Raw genomic sequence first — 22,049 nt, 5'->3', positions numbered from 1 at the left:
GACAAGAGAAGTAAAAGGCAGCCTTTTTTGCTTAAGGTCCGGTGAAATCACATCAAGACGATATCTATTAAAGATCATTAAAGGTTGGGTGGTTAAAAACGCCGAATTTCTTGTGGATAATGATTTTCGTCATATCCGGTTACTTCATACGTCGGGTGTTATGTGTTCCTCACCGGAAGTGCTTCAGTATAAAAACCATTGGAGCATATAATCAAGAGCCGTGTTTATCGTGTTTATGTTTTTTGTGTTTACCGTGAGCAGTGATGAAGGTGGCATTGCTTTATCCCTGGCTCCTGACAGTCGCCCTAATCTTCATACCCCAGCTTACAGGTTAGTTTATAGAAAAGTACGTGTAGATAGCCATATCAAATCGGATACAGTCGGAATCAAACTCAATTTGATTTGATCCACTAGGTGTTATCGAGTTGATCTTGAAGCGGGTGCTGAAACGTTCTACATGAACACTTTAGTTCGATCAGTTCTCGGTACGTCACATCGCTTTATGATCCTTTTTTCTGGGTCAGCCAGGGTTTTTAGATATACGGTATACAGGGGTTTTTTAAATTGTGTATACAGTATTTTTATACTTTTTATAAAGTATACCGTATTTTCACCAATTTTGATATTTTGCATAATTTTGAAAAGAAATTTGGGTATACTGGGTACATGCTTTTCAGGTATGTTGGTAACACAACAATGGCTTTAATTTGTAATGGCTAGAAGGTAAAGGCTGGTTTTCACTAGCTTTGGAGTCAAAGTCAAGATCAGAAGCGAAGAGTGTTACGTTCTAGTGAAAATCAGACTGACGGAGTCGTAAGCAGAGATTCGATTTCGCTTATGACTCCGTCGCTTATCACTTATGATCTAGTGAAAACTAGATTGACAGAGTCGCAAGCAAAACGGAAGCGCTCGAAGGGCGTGTGAACTTGCATTGTGATTGGTTTGTTCTTCCGCTTCCGCTTGCGACTCCGACAATCTAGTTTTCACTTGATCATACGCGGAGTCATAAGATGAGAGATACGATATAAAATATGTAACTTTATTTATACACGATGTGTAGTTAAAGCTGAAAGCTTAAGCGGAATCAGAAGAAAATGGAAACGTTCTGATTATTCCACCTCCGATTCCGTCGACCTTGTTACCCCACTTTATACGAATCCGAGTGAACACACGGGTCCGACTTCTTTCAACTTTATCTCTTTGTATGAAATATCATTAATTATGCACTGAAATCATCCTTGTTTGTGATTGAGACTGTATGTTGCTCAGCTGCCGGAGATTGGAAGGCGTGGTGGCCTAATGGTTAGGTCATTGTGTTCTGTTCTTTGGCAAGACTCTTTTCTCTCACAAGGCCCCTCTCAACCCTGATGTATCGTACAGACTGGCCGCTCATACTGAATAATCTACTACAGTACTTACATACAGCCCCCTTCCCCCCCCCCCCCCCCACACACACACACACACACACACACACACGGGGTGTCGTGGAGGTACTCCCATATATATGCAATATAGGTATGTGCCGCTGTGAAGGGTATGGTTTTCAAGCTGTTCAGTCTGGGATAGGGTATAGAAATCAGAGAGGTTTGGTCAAGAAAAGGGTATCATTTGCCGGGAAACTGGTCAGTGGTATGAAAAATTTCGTCCAGAATAGGAATAGAGACTTCAAAGAGAAAGAGACTTTCCTAGACGTAAATAAAATCATCGCGGCAACATTATCACAGATGGTTTTCTATTATAAACAATAATCGTGAGACAGGAATTTTCGATGTCTAGTCTAGTATAGGGTTGCAAAATCAGCTTAACGTGGTCTGGTATAGCGTAAGGGTTTGGAATCCCAGCGGCACAGCCCCACCCAAAAATATACAGAGTACACCCCCCCCCCCCCCCCGGCATATGGCATAATCAGTAAATAGGAATCACAATAATTAAAGATAGAAACTTCACGGACAGTTACTCAGAGTTTCACGCACGAAGCGATCATCAGACTGTGCCGTTAGATGCGGTGAAATACAATTTAAACTGCGTTCATGGAGGACGGTTGGAACGATCCTGTCTCTGATTGGCCGCGTAGTACTTGTTTTCGTGCCTGCACTTGGTAACAAGCTCAGATCTTTTGTTCAAGAGGGTGGATCTGTCAGCTGATAGTATGCAGAGCTTCTCCGTCAGACACAAATTGCAGCGTGACGGGTTTCCCCTGTAAGCGCTTGCTCTCGTGACAATGGACCACTTGATCGAAAATTCGGTGTTGTTGTCTTTCAGGTCCCAAATGTACTTTGATAGTACAGTGTCGTGTGAATGCTTGCGATGTTTGAAGGAAAGCTTATGGTTATTGAACCTAGTTTTGAAACTATGCTCAGTCATGCCGATGTAAACCTTCGTTTCGCCGGGTGTTGTAGCGACAGTGGCTTTGTAAACGACATTGTTGACAAGACATCCACCATCAAGAGGGCAAAGGTCTTTATTTCTGCAGTTACACGATTTATTGGACTCGACGCGAGTGTCGTCCTTGGCGAGAATTCTTGAGTTGTGGCTCTTGATGATGCTTGCCATATTATTAGTGCAGCTGTAGCTGACCTTCACATTATTCCTATAGGAATAATATATTTATCTCCGAGAGTGGACTGTTCCACCTGTAATTTTGAGGAGTATTTTCAATGATATGCTTTCAATAACCATTCACAGCTACCTATCCGTTTTCTGTTTTGTACAGCTCAATGTTTAGCACCCCTTGGTATGGAGAGCCGTCGCATTAAAGATGATCAAATCACGGCCTCTTCAGTAATACATGCTGCCCACCAGGCAAGGTTGAACTTTAAGGGAGGTCACGGAGGCTGGACGGCTGAGACGAAGGATGGTAATCAATGGATTCAGGTCGATCTCGGTAATAACACCAAAATAACAGGTTTAGCAACACAAGGAGAATACAAATACGATCAATGGGTAACCAAATACAAGATCCAATACAGTGACGATGGAATGAACTTTCGCTATTACAAAGTGCCAGGCCGAAATTCATCCAAGCTGTCCAAGGTAAACCATGATGTCTGCTTGAAACATTTGTCCTGCACTCTTTCTAGCTATATGTTTATATATTACAGTATGAAAATGGAGATTTACGGAAAATGAAAGGTAGCTTAAATCTCCTTAAAGTTGGTCATCCAACTTTAAGCTCCTTAATTATATGTTCTTAAAGGTTTTTAAACCCCCTAGTTGGCATTTAAGGAACTTTAAGCCAACTTAAAGCTTAAAGTTCGCTTAAAATTTGAGAGTGTAAATATGGCGTGAAGGTCAGCTTTAAAAAATGTAAAGGTTGCGTAAAGTGAAGTAAATTCCAAATTTGCGCAGGCTTTACTTAAGCTTCACACCAGAGCAAAGTTATGTTTTCGCGTTGTGATATTTATAGTGCACCACTAAATTTTCTCCATCTGGGATGTGTTTAAAACATGAATCGTATTGTTGCATGAAAGCAACATTGCAACAACCGATTTGTAATCTCTTAGCTTATTGATGTTAAAAATTATCTTAAGACCATCTCGACAGTGCTATCCGAATAAGGTCAGTCGGGGAAATAAGTGCCAGTTTTGGCAAATCTTCGTTAAAGCACTCGAAGAGTTTCCGAATTATTTCACCAATAAAAAAGTAGCGCGAGCGCTCACGAGTACTCCGAAAGCAGTCGCGCGTAAAAACACGCCAGGTTGCTTAGCAATTTCTGGACGAAAACCGCGGGATCAGTCACTTCTAGGAGAAGTGATGTCGCCCTCAACTGGCACTTGTTTTCTCGACTGAAGTAAGGCCTTTGACTTCCCCCCAGTTGTGCTAACAACAGTATGATCACAGACCGCCCTGAACCAATCGCAGCGCAAGTGTTGCACATGCAGTTGGTTGTGAACATTGTGATATTAAATATATATACTATATGCCGTTTGGTCGTGCTGATTTCCACTGACAGGTTTCTTTTTATGCTTAAGGTGTTCAATGGAAATAAAAACAAGAACAGCATTGTCAAGCAGACGTTCAACCCACCAATCGTTGCACGCTACATCAGGCTCAGGCCGACAGCGTGGAAAGGTCGCATATCACTCAGGATGGAAATTTATGGCTGCTTTCTAGGTTATGATTGCCACATTACTTTAAATAGAGCAGTTTTCAATTGAGTGTCGTAAAACCAAAACCAAAGTAATCACTCTGGCCAATCACAAAGGACGTAGGGCAACCCATTGTCCAATCAAAACTCGAAGCAATTACACGAAGCGCGGGAAAACTTGAGCGAGCAAGTCACGATTGGTTTTGGTTTTACTTCTGATTGGTTGAGAAAGTGGCGCGAGATTTTTAAGCCAATCACTAAGCGTAGTAATGCAAAACCAATGCAAACGCAATTTACTTTCGACACTCAAGTGAAAACCGCTCTATGGAAGTATTTATACTTACAACTATAAATTTATGGACCACGAGCCTCCGCTTTTTTTGACCCTGAACTTTGGAACAGTTTGCCAGATGGCATCCGTTCACAAGTACTGACTTTTTTAAATATACGTTTATTTGAAGACGTAAAAGCCCAAATCGTAGGATATTTCTTTTACAATTCCTTTTTTTGGAAAAAAATCTCTATCTCTAATCATCTTTTATTTTTTTTCGCAAAAAGTCAGTTCAGAGAGGGCAGCAACTAAAAACCACAATCAAAGTGCTGCCGGTCCATTTTCTTCCCATTTTTTTTATTGACATTAACTTTCTATTTCTCTTTGAGTCACAAAGTTTTGTTCCGGAGGGGGAGGGGGTACTTCCTATAGTAGACTATACGGAGGGTCTCCGCCTGAAAGTGATAGCTTCTTCAGGGTGTAGGTATATAAAGGGGAAGGGATTTCACGAGTTGAAGTATACAAAAGGAAAGGGAAAAGTGTCATTGAGGTATTTTAAAGGACCTCAAAAGGTCACTAAAACATGCTTTACGAGCGGTCGATTTATTTAAGTCTATTGAGGGATTATTCAAGTGAAAAATTAGGAAATGATATTCAGTATCTCTGTGATAGGGGTACTTTTTACTTGTTGAAGGTATGCGAAAGAGTTATCTTTTCTGTCGAAAATGGTATATGAAAAGATAGGGACTTAGACCTCGGGGCGGAGCCGACCCGTATAATAATTTTTTAGTTCCCCCTCCCCTCCCCTCCCCTCTCCTCTCCTCCCCTCTTCTGTTCTTTGCAACTATCGGTTCAATCTACCGTGATTGTTCTTTTTAGTTCCAGCCAAGATAACTAATGTAAGTCATATTCAGACTGTACGCGAAGGTTCAAGCAGTAAGCTGTTCTGTGAAGCATCTGGTAATCCAACACCAAACATTACCTGGACCAAAGTGCTAGAAGATGGTAGCAACAGTAAAGTACTGCACCAGGGAAGTGTTTTGAATTTCCCAAACGTCAGAAGAACTGCGTCTGGAGTGTACCGCTGTGAGGCGCACAATGGAATTGGAAATCCAGTTAGCCACAAATTTATATTGAACGTTATATGTAAGTTAATACACGCTATCGTCTCTTGTTTTACAAGAGCTGAAGATTGTGAAGAAAGTGATAGCATTAGGATTGACAGAATAAATGAAATTATTTTGCACGTCTGAGGGAAACAAGCAATAAAACGATCCTCACCGTGAGCCCACCAATTTAGTTATTGTTGATAAAGGTCTGTGTATGAAGATGAAGTATTCAACATGACACGAGCGTGGGACAAAGAAAAATTCTGAGTCCCCGACGGGAATCGAACCCATGGCCTCCCAGATACCGGTTGAGCGCTCTAACCAACTGAGCTACGAGAGTCTCGTTGTGAGCTGGGCCATTTACTAGGTTGATATATGACACGCGTCCTGCATACTGCTAGGATCAGCAATGTATCAACCAATTCATTATTCATTACTGGGAAACAAATAAGAGAGAAAATACAATTTTTTTTTAAGGGATCACTGAAGAGAACATGACTCCCTGCAAGGCCCTCAGTTTATTTTCTTTCCTTAATTTTTTAGATCCAGCCAAGATTGTTAAACTTGCAAGTAAACTTAAAGTCAGTGCAGTACAACAAAGTGTATCTCTTCACTGTCAAGCAGAAGGAAACCCCAAGCCTACTTATACTTGGACTCCATGTGACCCACGGAAGCGTTTGTGTCATGAGAGCATGCTTAACATCTCAGAAGTCGTCGATGATGATATCTTTAGCTGTAAAGTGACTAATGTTCTGGGTAGTGACACCAGATACACCAGACTTGGTAAGTGTATTTCTTTCTGAGAAAGTGTCGCCTAAGGGCGTTTTCCATTTGTCAGAACTGACCAGTCAGACCGGTATATTCGAGAACAGAATTCCGTTGTTAGTCAGAGTTGTCCTGTCAAATCAGTCAATGCATAAATATTGTACACTGTTATAGTGGATTTGTGGGAAAATCTCATGGAAAAGGCCCATTTCACACGGACCGGTCGGCCAGTTATGACTAATGGAAAGCGCCCTAAGTTAGTTGGGCGCTTTTTATCCATGCTTCTACAGATGGGAATGATCCTCTTTTAATTTTAATTACATGTAACTGTCTAAAGAGGTATTTGCACGTAATTTGTTCTTAACAGTAATAGCAGACAAGGTGATTAACGTGACACTTGTCATCACAAGTGAAGACTGCACAGGCGGAAAATACAATCAAACCTTGTTATGGAAGACACTGAATGAAACGGTAACAAAATTGCTTCCTTGTTTACCTTATTATAGCAATATAACAAAGCATTTTAACAACGCGAACAAAATCTACGCGTTATAAAATTAACGCAAATTTTCGAAAAGTTTTGTATACGTGCATTTATTAACGCGATTTTCCGTTTGGTACACGTTCAGATACATTTAATTAACGCGAATTTGGTGCTTTATGCGTGATAATTTCTATAGCTACCTGTGCTTTTCATCCACAAGACAAAACAATAATTTCCAACAACAGAAATTTCGGTAAATGGTAAGAAAAACACGATGGACATTTAGCATAAAAAAGTAGAAGACGTGAGCGTTTCTTCATTTACCCTGGGAGATAACAAACGTTACGTAACAAAACTTTTTAAAATCGATATTGAATGACGATGTGTCAACTGACTCTGACGGAGAGGTAGATTACATGAAACTTTGCTGGAAATAAACGTGTCTTCAAATAACGATGCTGTAAAATAGTTAGCCTGTTCCAGTCTCCCAAAACTACCGAGAGCCTGGAACAGGCTATAAAATAGTGTGATTTAAATTAACAATGACGTAAATTAACTCTTTCAGTGCTAAAGTCGACTTTTGTCGACATTTGGAGGAGCAGTCAATGAACCACTTGTGACGTCATCAATTTAAAAGTCAGCAGATTTTGGTGATAAGCATCTGATAGAGCTAGGTTTGACCTTTTCAAAAAACTATTCATTTTGCGTATCGTCGCATCCTAACAGAGCTAATCGAGAAAAAGTCAATCACTTTTTAGTGCAAAATCGGTGCCTAAAAAGGCCAAAACACCTGTAAAAGATCGAGGTCCTCTTGACAGGGTTTACCAATGTTTTAATCAAAACTTTTTTGGTCTAAATGAAGGACGGATACAGTAGAAAGAAGTGGAAATAACAAAGCCAAGAGAAACGAAAGGAAAAGGAGCAAGAAAAAAAATGGAAACGATTTCGCAAAAAAAAAAAAAAAAAAGCACCAAAACGCATGCACCAAAGTACATTTTTTAATGGAATCTTCATCAAAATCTTGCTGCATTGTGAAAAAGTGCTTTTTAAGCAAAGTTAAGGGAAATTCAGGATCGTAGCATCAAAATTTCAGTTTAACGGTAGAAAAAAACCCTATTTTTGGAGAAATTTAGCACTGAAAGGGTTAAGGTGCATAAAATTAACGCGAATTTTTGAAATTCGCGTTAATAACATGCATCGTTAATTTCCTATAACACGGTATTTGACATTTTATTCACACATGCATAGAAGTATGGTAGGGATGTTTTAGTCCACTTTTTCTGGATTTAATTAATTTTCAATACAAGTAACTAGTTAAGTTGCGAGATTTTCCGTGGACTTTGAAAACAGACTGAGATTTTGCACCGGTTCCTGATCTATAATTACCTTCAAAATCCTTAAACTCACGATATAAAAAACTATATAAATATAAACAAAAATATAAAATAAATATAAACTAAAAAATAAATATAAACTTTCAACTATAAAGTCCTTCTCAAGAACTCGAAAATTTCATTATAAGCTGTCAATTATTAAACCGATCTGTTTTGTTTAGATGAACCAGGTCTTTGCTGGTGAAAGTGGCTACAGCAGTGCAAGACTAACAGATATCAGGTATGCAAAATGTTTCACACTGTGATTACACACCTTTGAGTTTGTTCGACATCTCGGGAAGGAAAAAATTTGTCACTTTACATGTGTGCCTTTTCCGTGTGCATTAGGTGCGGAAGCATTATTGTTGACCTGGCCATAAAGTTCAGTTCCACTGTTAGAGAAAGCAAAGTGCTTTCTATACTTCGAGATGCTGCCAAGAATGGAATGCTTGGAGGTTTCAATGTGAGTGCCTCATCCATAATAGGGACACGACTTGAAAAAGCAACAACAGAAGCCACAGCGACACCTACCAGCTCGACTGAAAGTAGGTCTCAATTGCGTATTTTGACTTTACATTAGTTGGACCGGTGACTCAAAATACATAAGCTCATATCGAGAATCCTGAAAGGAGAGGAGGTATACAATCGCATTTCAAAGCCCAAATTTGCCCAAATCACATTTTTAGCCTATTTTTTTCTCGAGTTTCCAAATCCCGTCCCAGTTCTGTTGTTAACTGTTTGTGATTCCCAGTCCCATTGACCCAAATCTCATTTTCCAGTTAAAATGTTCCCAAATCCCAGTTCCTGTCTAACCCCTTCAGGCCCTTTCATATCTTATATTGACGGAAACATAATATAATGCCCATAATGCTCATAATGCTTCTCTCCATTCAGGCCTATCAATGGCTACCAGCGAACTAATGCTGGGGGAACTCTGCGGTGGAATAGCATCCCATCCAGGGGGAGTAGAAACACTCCTAGTCGCTTAATGTTAAACCGGGATAATTTAAACCGGGATAAATTTCGGACGCAGACATTAATTTACTACACACGGAGTTTCACAGGGCCCGAAACTGAAAAATAATAATAATAAAAAACAAATTAAGAACATTAGCAGTAAACTAACGTGTTGCATATTATTTATTAACAGTTGCTGTTTGCGGAGGCAGGACTTACATTTACATCATACTTGGAGTTGTGATTGGCGTCCTTGTTGTCATAATCATCGGTCTTGTTATCTACATAGTATGGCGTCAGAGAAAAGGTAAACATTACGGTAACTATGACAAATCCACCTTAAGCGCTTCAGTACATCGTCATTGCTAAAACATTCCATTTTCCTCGTCCGTCTCCATCTTCACTTCTCAAACTCATTAATAATTCATCAAAACAAAGAAAATCATAACCGTGAAGGAGCTTTTGATACCCGGTCTTACCCAGCATAGATATTTACGATTTTATTTCTCCGTTTACTCAGTAGTTTTTATATTAAAAATGGATGTAAAAAGCTGTTAAAAAATCACTGAACGTTTTCGATCTATTTGATCATCATCAGAGTAAAAGTCTGCATGAAGCTGGGTGTTTTTGTTGTTGTTGTTGTTGTTTTGTAGTTTAGGCTTTTATCCGTTACGTAATGCCAATAAGTAAATTCCCTTTGATGAAACCATCAATTACATCCTCGACCAAATTGATAAACACCATAAACTCCCTCGATCCCAGATCGCATCACGATCGATCTTCAAGCGACTTTTGGTGAGGGTTACCAAAGGAACTGTTTTCAGTTTCAACGGAAAGTTATACAAGCAAGTGGACGAGTGCAGTATGGGTAAACCTCTTTCACCTACCTTGGCAAACATCTTCATGTGCAAATTGGAAAAAGACATCATTTTGCGACAGATACGTGAATGACTGCTTCAGTAAAAGGAAGACCAATGCCCCAGACATCCTACTCGAGAACTTGAACAGCTACCACCCTAACATTAAGTTTACCGTGGAAGTAAACCCTGATCACTTTCTGGACACTTCGTTTGGCCATCAAGATGGAAAGGTCGTTACCAGAGTCTACCAAAAACCAGGAAAACTACAAGTACATTGGAAATCGGCTATTCCGGAAAGGTTCGTGTCAACGAGCATTCAGATGTTAACGGGCAGTGGGAGCCAGCTAAACACATAAAGAAACACCCAAATCACAAGTTCTCGTGGGAAGTTCTAACCACCGCTTATTCATGGATGAATAGGAGAATTAAAGAAGCATTTTATATCGCACGTTTCCATCCAGAACAAACAAGCCCAATCATTTGACCTTGTTCCCCATGGGAACTGGCATTACGTAACGGATAAAAGCCTAAACTACAAAAAAAAAAACACCCAGCTTCATGTAGATTTGTACTCTGATGATGATCAAATAGATCGAAAACGTTCAGTGATATTTTATCAGCTTTTAACCTAAATTTTTGATATATTTTATCGGCGAAATGTACATACATCGGTACTTTTTGTTTCGATTGAGAAGTTTATATCAAACAATCGAGACAGTGTTTCATCGGCTATCCAAACACCTCGAATTTCGTAAAAAATACTCCGCTGCGCGACGTATTTTCAACTCTCTTCTCGGTGTTTAGATATCCCGATGAAACACTTCTCAGGTGCTTGATGCAAAAGCACAAATGAGAGTCGTCCGCACTCAGATTGTTGTAGTGGAGTGGAGGGGGATCTCATAGGCGTTATTTGTTTATCGTTTGATTTTAAGTATCTATTGAGCTACCTTTACGAATATGTCATCCTTTTGACAATCACATGTAAATTATAGGTTTGACCGAAATCCTGGCAAGGAAACTGCATGATTTCTATGATGTCTTTTATTGTTCCTAAACTTACCAGTGAGAAAACACAATGCTTTACCTCCCTGTACGTAAATATGGTACCGTCGTTGTCAAACTAGTCTTTGACACACGGACGTGGCGAACATCTTTGATCTAGAAAACTAACCTATCTACAGAATTTTGTACCAAATGCAAAACCAAGTAACATTATTGTGATCTTTCTCCTCTTCTATTTAGGGATTACAGAAGGAAAAAGGTAGGGTATAAGTATCATAATTGTTAACGCAACGCTTTTCCAACGCGTGAAAACCACATTGACTCAAAGTTTAGCTCGCTATAAATATGTGTTATTGAAAGTTATCTTTCCTAATTCCATATTGTATCACAAAATGCCACTTAAAGTAAAAAGGAATTTGATAAGAGATTTTACAGAGCAAAATAAAACTAGTATTTAAGGGTAGAAGTACAGCCGGGACAACAAGAATGGAATTGGACTACAGTTCATGAAATTTTATTTTGTGACAAGATGTCAAGAAATCAAAATTGACATCCTGGTGAAATTTTGAATCTTTTGATCATTATGTTTTCGTTCTTAGTTGATTAATCTTTTCTGCTACCACTTTTGGTGTTTTTTTTATTATTGCGAGATGTATAATAAACCAAGTTTAAAGCAAGCTACAGGCCATACTTATAAAAATACGATATATAAAACAACCGGGACACTGTCCTTTTAACGACTGAGTATTTTAGCGTGACTATATGCCAGTGATGTGTACCACAATTAACAGTTCTAATAATGATGAGATTTTGCGATTGTTACCTACAATCGACTCCGCAAAAACCATGACGTTTGTGTCATTACTTCTTTTAGGACATGTCAAGCGTCACATGATGAAGAAAGAGCCAATTTAGATGTAGGTTTTAACAAGCAAGAAAAAAATATTACTGATATCTAGATTTTGCACTATATTGTTAGTCTTTAATTAATGTTTCAATATAAATTATAGTAATTGTTGATGATTAGTTTATAATTACAAAAAAAGCTTGGCCAGCTCGAGCGCGAAAAAAATGAATATAAAGAGAGCGTCATTATCGTTGAAGGAAACACTTGCTTTCAAACAACCCAGACTTATTTTCAAGTGAACCAGAAGCTCAAAACTAAACACGTGCAAGACACACGCAAACGTTTACACGTTATTACACTGCAAATTTCGTATCTCAGTGCAGTGCCTATTTTTTTTTTAGAAAAAATGTATTCATATAACTAGGGATAGTTGACACTACAGCTGCCACCGCTGTTAATTGCTTTGTTTTTCAGCGCATCCGTTACTTCCGTCAATTCTTTCGCTTGATATTTTGGCTTTTCTATTGCTCAGTTGGTATAATCGAAAATCAGTTTTCTGTTTGGGACATTTTTGTGATAATTCAGAGATTAAGAAAACACTCGCTGGTGGCTCGTGTTTTCTAAAATTAATTATTCTCGTGTTGTTCTGACGGTATAAATTATTACATGGTCTCGGCCAGGTCTGGTTGTCTTCAAGATGGGACGAGGACGTGCGATTTAAAACAAATTCAGGATGAACTGTCGAAGCCAAGTGAATAGGCAAAACACAGCGTAATTATTTGGAAAATTCTGAAAGGGTATTTATCACGGAAATTTAAATACAGGACCGCAACTGCAACATTTCAACATCATTTTGCCGGGTTTTGCGGTAATGAGTGATCTCAGTGGGAATAAACTCTAGCAATAGTAAAATATTCCCGAGTTTTATGTATAAAACTCTAGAGTAAGGCGTATACATTAAAATAATTTTAAATAAAAATAGAAATAATTGTCGTCCACTAGTATGAGATTGAAATGGCTGTCCTACTGCCGGATCCGAATCCCACAGCGGAACAAACATCTGAAGCCCTTCCTCAAAGCAAATCAGACTTGAATGAGGAGACTCGTCCAGAAGAAGTGAAAGAACCCCCCAGGAAGAAAAGTTCCGCACTCTATGCGCCTCTTCTCCCGTTTACACGCTCCTGGGAGGTTTCTAGAGAACATGTGACTATAGAAAAGATCATTGGCAAAGGTGCGTTTGGTCAAGTTGCCAAGGGAACAGCATCAGGCCTTCGAGGAAGGTCCCAGAAGACATTAGTGGCTGTTAAAATGTTGAAAGGTATTACGTACTAAAATAATGAGAATTCGCCATAATGTAACACTGATCAAGAATACTTTATTGCATATTGCAGCAATTGAGGAAGTTAGTAATTTTTCTGTTTATGCTTTTGCACTGAGATTCACAAAGGAGTCGTTTTACGTCATCAAATACCTTTTTCCGCATGGATGTTAAAACGATCCCTTTTATAGTGAAGCAACACTAGCTAACTGTACACTTATGTATCTATTAAATGTAGTCGTTGAAGAGACTAGTAAAATGTTTGGGCGTAACTATTGCCCTTGTGTCTTTGTTTTCTAACAAATACGGTGTCAAAATTCAATGTATACGGGAAACCCATCTCCTGCTTGATACATGAGCAGAAAAATGTATCAGTAACACTTATTGAGGATTTTGAAATATCCTTTTATATGTAAAATCTTTTTTGACGATCTTGTAGATGATGCACCAGAGTCAGACAAAAACGACTTGTTGTCAGAACTTGAAGTGATGAAGAAACTCAAACCACATCGTCACGTCATCAAGCTACTGGGATGCGTCACTGAGTCTGGTAAATTCTAAAAACTTCACTAAGACTTTTAAAAAAAAACTTAATGAGTTTCCTTTCCTTACATTGAATCAAAAATCCCGTTCAAAATTTGCCCGTGTTTTATACACCACTTATTAGTTGCGGGACACGTGGGTCTGTACACCCCGCTTTCCGTATATTTTCTTGGTGGTTCCCACCTCTTTGAACTATTTCTATTGTAAAAAATATTACGAAATTGTACGGTTTGTTTTCTCATTTTTTCCGGGTTTTCACCATCTCAGAATCACGCTTCCTTTACCTTTCTTCTCCCATCTCCCGTACCCCTCCCGCTCTCTCTTCTTACAGGCTTACCGGCGCCTCCCTGTCCCCCTCCACAAGTTACTGATCTCAAGCTTATCTGCTCTTAAACATTTCATTCTAAAATAACTATATCAATTGATTTTTCCTCTTAGAACCTTTGTTAGTGCTAATAGAATATGTTCCATTTGGAGACCTGTTGGGATATTTGAGAAAGAGTCGTGGTCTGAATGACATGTACTACAATGACCCGGATATCAAACCAAAAACCAATCTGACGTCACATCAACTGATGAAGTTTGCTTGGCAGGTCGCTGATGGAATGTCGTATTTGTCATCGAAGCAAGTAAGTAAAGCATTAATAAGCCCAGCTGTTTTACGCATTCACTGGCTCATAACAGGATCATTCAAAATTCTTCATTCTGTATTCACCATATCACGCTACGCCGTCATCCCATGGCCTCTAGCCAATGTCATGAACTATTAATGAGCCTATTATCACAATTATAAATTAAACTGACCTTATAACCAGAATTTTCCCGTATTTTTTATTGAAGCAAACTTGCATTTGTAGAAAGCTGTCTCGGCGGAATGGTGGATTTTCTTCTTGTGGTGTACGCCTATGCCCTGCCTAGATCCACTACATCAAGATACATTACCTACCTTGTTTTATTAACAACGTGTAATTTTAAAGGATTCTTAACCAAGACAACTCCCTCATAGAGTCTTTTTCAAAAGTTGAGTTGACCCGCTTTGGAATGTGACACTGACTAATAAAAAGTACGTCATTTTTACAGATTATTCACCGAGATCTTGCGGCTCGAAATGTGTTGATTGGCGAAAGAGAGACTTGTAAAGTAACCGACTTTGGAATGGCCAGAGATGGCAGCACTTACCAACGAAAATCAAAGGTATAAAACAAGCTGTGTTAAGTCTTTACGACCATATGTATTCCTGTAGTTAGTTGGAGGAAAAATCAGTTTATTACACGACTCGTTGAGATTAAGTAATTTGATTTCAGTCACTCGAAGGCTAAATAGCTTTAAAATTAACCGTTGTACATGCATTCTCGTTACTGTGCATGTCATTAGCAACATATGGCAACATGACTAAAAACCCAGTGTTCCTTGCTGGGGATGACTAAGGGTCAGGTCGTAAGTAGTATGGTTGGGATGTTTTCGGGCAGTTTTTGAATTGGAATGTCATTAACATAAAGTGGAAAACATTAACGGGAATAAAGTCATAGGGTATTGTCTCTGTCCAAGAGAAATTAAGGGGACCCTTATTTTCTCTTGCTCTGTCTCATGGAAAAAATCCAGTGGACCTAATTAACCTGTGAGTGAAGTCACGTTTTAGTATCATTTAACACCACCACCAGCACCACAAACACCCTTGTCACCGACACCACACCCTAAACTCTGTTGTTTTCCATGACCACTACCACCAACACAACTGCCACCACCACTTGAGAAACAATAGAAAAGTTTGGAGATTGTGGTAGAGGTGGTCACTGGTTGTTGTAGTTGTTGTGGTACGCAGAGGTGGTGGTGACAGTGGTGGTAGTATAGGTGGTAGTAGCAGTGGTAATGGTGGTGGTAATAATAATAATAATAATAATAATAATAATAATAATAATAATAATTATTATTATTATTATTATTATTATTATTATTATTATAATAATAATAAAACTTTATTTAAACTCGAATTTAGAGTAGCTTAACAAGCTAATATTTCCGAGAACGAAATAGATAACAACAAATTAAAATAAAAATTACTATTTACATATTTAAAATTGACTTATATTAACTAATTGAATTGGCTTTGCAGATTATCCTTTTAAAGTCAGATGAGTTACATAGCCTTATAAAGTTAGGTAGAGAGTTTCATTCTTTTGTTGCCAGATAAGTAAAGGAGTGGAGACCAAAAGTTGTAGTTCTAGGTTTGGGCATTTCCAGTATATAATTTCCACGCAGGTTGTATGAAGTAGAACGGAACGAGAACATGTTTCTCATATAGGCTGGATAGTCATTGAAAAATAGACTTTTGTACAAGATAGTAAGGAATTTACAGATGCGTTGATCATGAAGTTGGAGACAGTTTATCCTGTCTAGCAGCACATTATAAGGCGATTCAAAATCACTTAAAATGAATCTCAGAATCCTTTTGTTAAGAGCTTCTATTTTGTCCCTGTTGTTTGCACTGCTGGTGGTGGTGGAAAACAAAGAACTGCGGATGGGGTGATGGTGCATCTCTTGTATTAATTATTGTTTGTGTTATTTTCCTGCTTTTCTTTTCTTTTTTTCTGTTTGATTTAATAAAGTTAAATTAAATAAAGAATGTATATGAATGTACGTGAGTATTTCTATTTTGCTTTAGGGGCGACTGCCTATCAAATGGACTGCAGTTGAAGCGCTGTTATATAGAAAATATTCTACAAGAAGCGATGTGTGAGTACCAAAAGTTTACCAACTTTTAAATGATCATTTTTTAATAAATTCAGTCATATCTCCATTACAAACCCTCCACTGAAGGTTTTCAGGCCAAGATGGCAACATCACTTTACACGTTTAGAGCGGTTTTCACTTGAGTGTCGAAAGTAAATTGCGTTTGCTTTGGTTTTGCATTACTACGCTTAGTGATTGGCTTAAAAATCTCGCGCCACTTTCTCAGCCAATCAGGAGTAAAACCAAAACCAATCGTGACTCGCTCGCGCACGTTTTCCCGCGCTTTGTGCCAGCTACATGTATTTGCTTCGAGTTTTGATTGGCTCACTCAATTGTCTGTGTCATTTGTGATTGGCCAGAGTAATTACTTTGGTTTTGGTTTTACGACACTCGATTGCAAACTGCTCTAATGGACTAAATCAAATCACCGATTTTCGTTACATTGGTCATGAAAATGTTTGAAAACTGTGTACTCCAACGGGAGTGTAGTTTGTACAAAACGTATACAAAGTGTAATACTCTTGTATTGCCTGGATTTAGGTCGTTTTATTTTGGTTCTTCCACCTACGACATACATTTTTTTGTGAAATAAACAACACCTCGCTTTGAGCTCACTCTGTGTGTCTTTCAAGCGATATGTCGCAGAAGCTCAGCTAGGCCACTTAAACGTACTTTCAAACAACATAGTTTATATATTTCCATCATGATTATCCTAATAGAATTTACACGATTTTTTTGTCTAACAGGTGGAGCTTTGGAGTCCTCCTTTACGAGATTTTCACAATAGGTAAGCACTTTGCGGCTTAAGATCATGCCAAACTTTAGCCTGCAATGCAGTGTTTTTTGATGGCCAAGAGTATAATACTTTGTCTTGTATTTGGCCTTGGAGGCATAAATGTAGATGGTGCAGACGAGCTTCCGTCCTACTTCAAGAACGCTTTCTTCGTCGAATCCCTCTCCTGAAGCCTATCCCAAGTTCGAATGCAAATTGGCGCTTGCCCAAAATGCGTTTGCTTGCTAAAATAGAATTGCAGGCTAACCAAATTTTGGGTTTGAATTTAGCAATAAAAAATCTAGTTTGTGTTCTGTTTGATCCAGTTCCTTTCGAGACAAATATACGGTCAAACATGTCCTATAAATGATTGATAGACCAAAGCGCAGGGTGCGAGATTCGTCATTTTCATCAGTGTATTAGTTAGTTACAATTTAATGATATCACAGACTAATATGTGGACGATATTTTCTGTAATTAATACGTTCAAGGGCTTCGTAATTGTCCAGTTGTTCAGTTTGGAAAAAACTGTAGTACTGTGTTTATAAACATGAGGAATTTGTATGACTGAATGTGCTTACTAAAACGCTTCCAAGTTGCTACAGAAATAGGTTGATTATTTGGAGGTACAATTTGCAGAAGTGCATGCTGCAGCATGCTGCACTTTATTTTACTGCTTTAATAAGTATTGGCATCTTTCTTGAATTGTTCTCTAATAATAGCTGCCCTCTTTCAGGTGCTTCGCCATATCCACGGATGAATGGTCAGCAAGTTGTAGACCTGCTTAAGCAAGAATACAGGATGCCTAAACCACAACACGTAGATGACAAATTGTAAAAACCTGTTGTTTTTCCTTTACTCTACATGAATGCATAGGTTATGTATTCGTGTGTTTCAAGCCATTTCCCGCCAGTAGCAACAAAGGATATGGCTTTAACTCCCTAGCTTGGATTCTAACCAACAGGCATTTTAAGTCCAGCAAGCCACTTATACGTCTTATACTCCTGGGTGGAGAGAAGCACTGTGCCTAACCCGAGAACAAATTATGAAGACCTTGGCCACTGACTTTGACTCTGAACTCTAGATCCGGAGCCTAGTTAACGCACCAACCATAACGCCATCTGACATATTTTGATTGTTTTTAGGACTGATTCGGCATGTGCCCCAACTTTTCTGCCGCCATTTTGAGTAAAAATGTCAGTCCACTTACTGAAAATGAACTGTGCCCACCCCCCCCCCCCCCCCCCCCCCGACCACCCTCCGAAAAATATGGGCAAGAAGGTACAGTGCACTTCGGCCTTCCTGAAAACCTTACACTCTCCGACCAAATTATGTGTTTCTCCCTATCCTGTTTGGTTTGCGCAATATTTTGACTAGGACTAAAAGTTTCCAATGCAAGACATGGATAATAATTAAAGTAGATTAACCACTTGATCTTTCCACATGCAATTTTTAGGTATGGAATAATGATGAAATGCTGGCAAAAAGACCCGTATGCAAGACCAACATTTGTTGACTTGAGGAACGAACTCAAAGAAATGGAAAACCAACACAAGGTAAACTCCTGGGAGAACAGATAAGAATGAAATTGTTTTCTTATCCTCACAAGTACAACTATAGTGTTGTCTCCCTTTCTTGGTTTCGGTTATCTACAGACTTAATTAGCCAAGAGGGCAAAGCTTCTAAAGCTATTGGTTAGGAAATTTCTAGGCCAATTATTGTTTCTATCTTAGACCTTTTTACGGCTGACTTGAGGTTACAATGGCACGGGAAACACGAGCGAGTGGTGGATGAATTATAGTACAAAGTAGATGGGCAACATTTCACATTTACAAATACATAAAAACGTATAACAAGACAGCTGCATGGCTGTTAATGGATCTAGATTGGATGGTCTAGATTCTATGCGGGAAGGCTCCGCCCTCAGGACCAAGCCCTTACCTTTTACAAACATTTTTGGACAGAAAAGCTTTGCTTTCATGCACTTTTGGTAGATAATGCGTCTATTTTCTAATCGTTTCAGTTGAATAACCCCTTAAAATAAATAGACGAAACAACTTTTCGATGGGTCTTTTCAAGATATTCTGAAAGGTCCTTTTAAATTCCTAAAAGACAGTTTTTTCTATCCATTTCTACGCTCCAACACGTGAAGCCCCTGCCCTTTTATATACCTCTACCTTGAAAAAGGTACCCCTTTAGGGCGGAGCCTCGAGGAGTAACCCCTCCCCCCCCCCTCCCAACCCTCCTCGTCTAAACTTCGTTGAAATAATCGACCCTTACTTAACAACAAAGCGAGAAATGTTCATTTCAAGATTTTATTAGTTGAGACTAAAAAAAACGTTTAGATAATTGATTTATTTTGTCTTTTGTCTTCTCTGCAGAGGCTGATCAACATGGAAATGTACGACGAACAGCTGTATGCAAACGTCGAAGATTTGGGGGGCAGCACCGATTGCATAAATGTCCTTGGAGAAGCTCCCCAGGGAATTCCCCAGGGAACTCCCCAGGGGCCGTGTCCGTATCTGGAGCTGGTTTGATATGCAATAGGCTTATAAATTTGGTCTTTTTGCCTCATGGCCTAAACGTACGGGATCGTTTGCATGATTTCAAGACCTTTCAAGTTATTTTGCAAAACTGATTAAATTTCCAATTATACCGGTATTTCAAAATAACTTTTGTTCAATTCACTGTTTTCACCGTTCCCATAATACATCTTGTTTACCCCCCAAAATTTTTGCATAAGCATTGTTTTCAATTTCTCTTGGGATTTACAGTGACGTGCAATCGTCCCCAGAGAAATTGAAAACAATGCTTATGCAAAAATTTTGGGGGGTTATTTAAATAAAACAAGACGTATTATGGGATCGTGAAAAAAGCGAATGCCGGACTGCGAATATAACATTCTAATTTTGGGATTGAATTGAGGACAAAGAAAAAGCTTCGAGGAACTTGCCCAAAGTTATTGATGAGTTTCAGTAAAGCTTTTATTTCTTTTAACGCAATCTAAGTTTGATCCATGCGAGTCTGAGTGCTTCAAGGTAGACTTTTTCCTACAGATCGCTGGCAAAAAATCTGACTGAAACATAAAGTTGTCTAATAAATTTCGTTTGAGATTATAACAAAATCAGTAAGATATATTTTAAGAAGTCACTTGGCCCAAGAATCCTGCTAGTTTCCACAACCATCGTAGTAATGATTCCCCTGTCCTACTCCTCCTACTGCGTCCAAAGCCAGTACTGATCATGAAAACAGTGCATGACTGACGCGGTTCGCGGGAAAAATTATAGACAAATGAATGGGAAATTAAAAACGTTACTGAACTCTTTGTAGCCCAGCTACATCCTTCAAACTCGGCGAATAAAAACTTTTGCCTAGTATCCTATATTAACAATTCATGAGTTGTCCAGAATTAAATTTTTGTGCAAGATATTTGCCGTCGGATTTCCATACAAACACTGTAATTTCTACCCGCTTTGCCTACTCGTCAAGATGGCGTGGAAAACCGTGATAAGGTCTATTCCCATCGCTTCTAACAGACAACGGCTATTTTTACAGACATTAACACACTGTTACATAGATACGCCAAATATGGGCCACATATTAATTTCAAAATAAAAGCAAGGAACTACTCCTTGATGCATTACAATGTGACGATATTACTGACACAGTATTTCTCTAAATTAACATAGTCTATATATCCAGTTATTAGTAATAAGTTATTTAATAGTTATTAGTAATAATTGTTTCGGGTGCGTACATTTATTTTAATTGTTTGTTTACTGTTTTGCTATTTAATTTTTAACTTATGTGTTTTTCATCTTCTTTCTCTTTTTTCTGTTGGATAATTCTATAAACCTTGTTTTTTTTTTTAAGACGGAATCCGTCAGGAAATCGAGTACAATTAATTTTAGTTGGACTAAATTCGAGTCCTAGAATAATTTAAATCCTATTGCGTTATTTTCTTCCTTTTTAAAAGCTAAAGATGTGAGTAATTATCCGTGATAACACCAACAACAATTTCTTATCACAGCACGAGAAAATGAATTTCAAAGTTTAAGAGAACCGTGTAAACTAAAGGCTAAATTCACGTGTAACTATTTTGTAAAATCGTCTTTTATCGATTCAGTAGAATTCAGTGGAACTTCGAAATTTGTTTTCGATGTTTGGTGTTGTTAGAAATCATTTCTTTTGATAAGATATTTGAAAAATGACACACAGGATCTTGTCCCAAATCTAAGTAGGACTAATGGTTTTAAATATAGTTTTTTAACCGTTTTGTTAATGAATGGAATAGTTTACCTAATCACATTAGAGAAGCAAATTATATTGCAACTTTTAAAAGGAAAAATTTAAGTTTTCTTATGTATAATTAGAATATTTCTATATGTATATTTGTATGTATATTTTTTGAATTTTAATAAGTGGGGACATCCCTAGTATGGTGCCATTGCGCTTTTGGTTGTCTCCTTCTCCACAGCTTTTTGTTTGTTTGTTTGTTTGTTTGTTTTTTAGTTAGTTATCTTAATTATTCATAATGTATTTGTATTGTATGGAGTAAATCGTAATAAATAAATAAATAAATAAATAAATAAGAAACAGTAATACCTTTTTAAATTCTTTACTTAAAAAAAAATAAAAAATAAAGCTGAAGTTTCTCCTCTAGGGCACGTTTAACAGCTTTAAATTAATAACCTCGTCGTTGCAATTTTTCTATCTTGGAATAATCTGGAAGTTTACCTGAGTAATTATGCCTCTGAAAAAAAAAAAACAAGTTAACAAGCCTTCGAATAGATTAAAGTGAATTTCTGATTGAACAATTTGAAACAAAAACAGCTTTAGTAAATGCTTCCTCAACTGTAGTTAGCGCATTTTAAGGCGTGAGCTTCTGAATCTTCATCAAATCCAAAAACAAAGCAAATACAAAATTACTG

General features: G+C 38.1%; 1 protein-coding gene across 2 annotated transcripts; it reads left to right on the top strand.

The window, feature by feature from the left end:
* Window positions 1-211: 211 nt before the first annotated feature.
* Window positions 212-21,974, top strand: LOC144662546 (uncharacterized). Of its 2 annotated transcripts, none has more exons than XM_078523376.1 (20): window positions 212-330; window positions 2,714-3,033; window positions 3,972-4,113; window positions 5,238-5,504; window positions 6,011-6,250; window positions 6,600-6,703; window positions 8,272-8,330; window positions 8,438-8,634; window positions 9,240-9,353; window positions 11,149-11,167; window positions 11,783-11,825; window positions 12,758-13,073; window positions 13,513-13,623; window positions 14,055-14,245; window positions 14,697-14,810; window positions 16,279-16,349; window positions 17,093-17,133; window positions 17,855-17,951; window positions 18,575-18,674; window positions 19,500-21,974. In XM_078523376.1, exons 1-20 carry the CDS (start codon window positions 264-266, stop codon window positions 19,653-19,655), a joined length of 2,769 nt encoding a protein of 922 aa, XP_078379502.1. In that variant the 5' UTR covers window positions 212-263; the 3' UTR covers window positions 19,656-21,974. The 2 variants fall into 2 exon arrangements, with proteins under 2 accessions (XP_078379502.1, XP_078379501.1); XM_078523375.1 differs by having other exon boundaries at window positions 9,240-9,365.
* Window positions 21,975-22,049: the final 75 nt, after the last annotated feature.

The sequence above is a fragment of the Oculina patagonica genome, chromosome 8, assembly GCF_052425735.1.
Source record: "Oculina patagonica isolate OP01 chromosome 8, crgOcupat, whole genome shotgun sequence".
Classification (NCBI taxonomy): domain Eukaryota; kingdom Metazoa; phylum Cnidaria; class Anthozoa; order Scleractinia; family Oculinidae; genus Oculina; species Oculina patagonica.
Note: the sequence above shows the minus strand (reverse complement) of the source record. Positions and strands in the feature narration are given on the sequence as shown.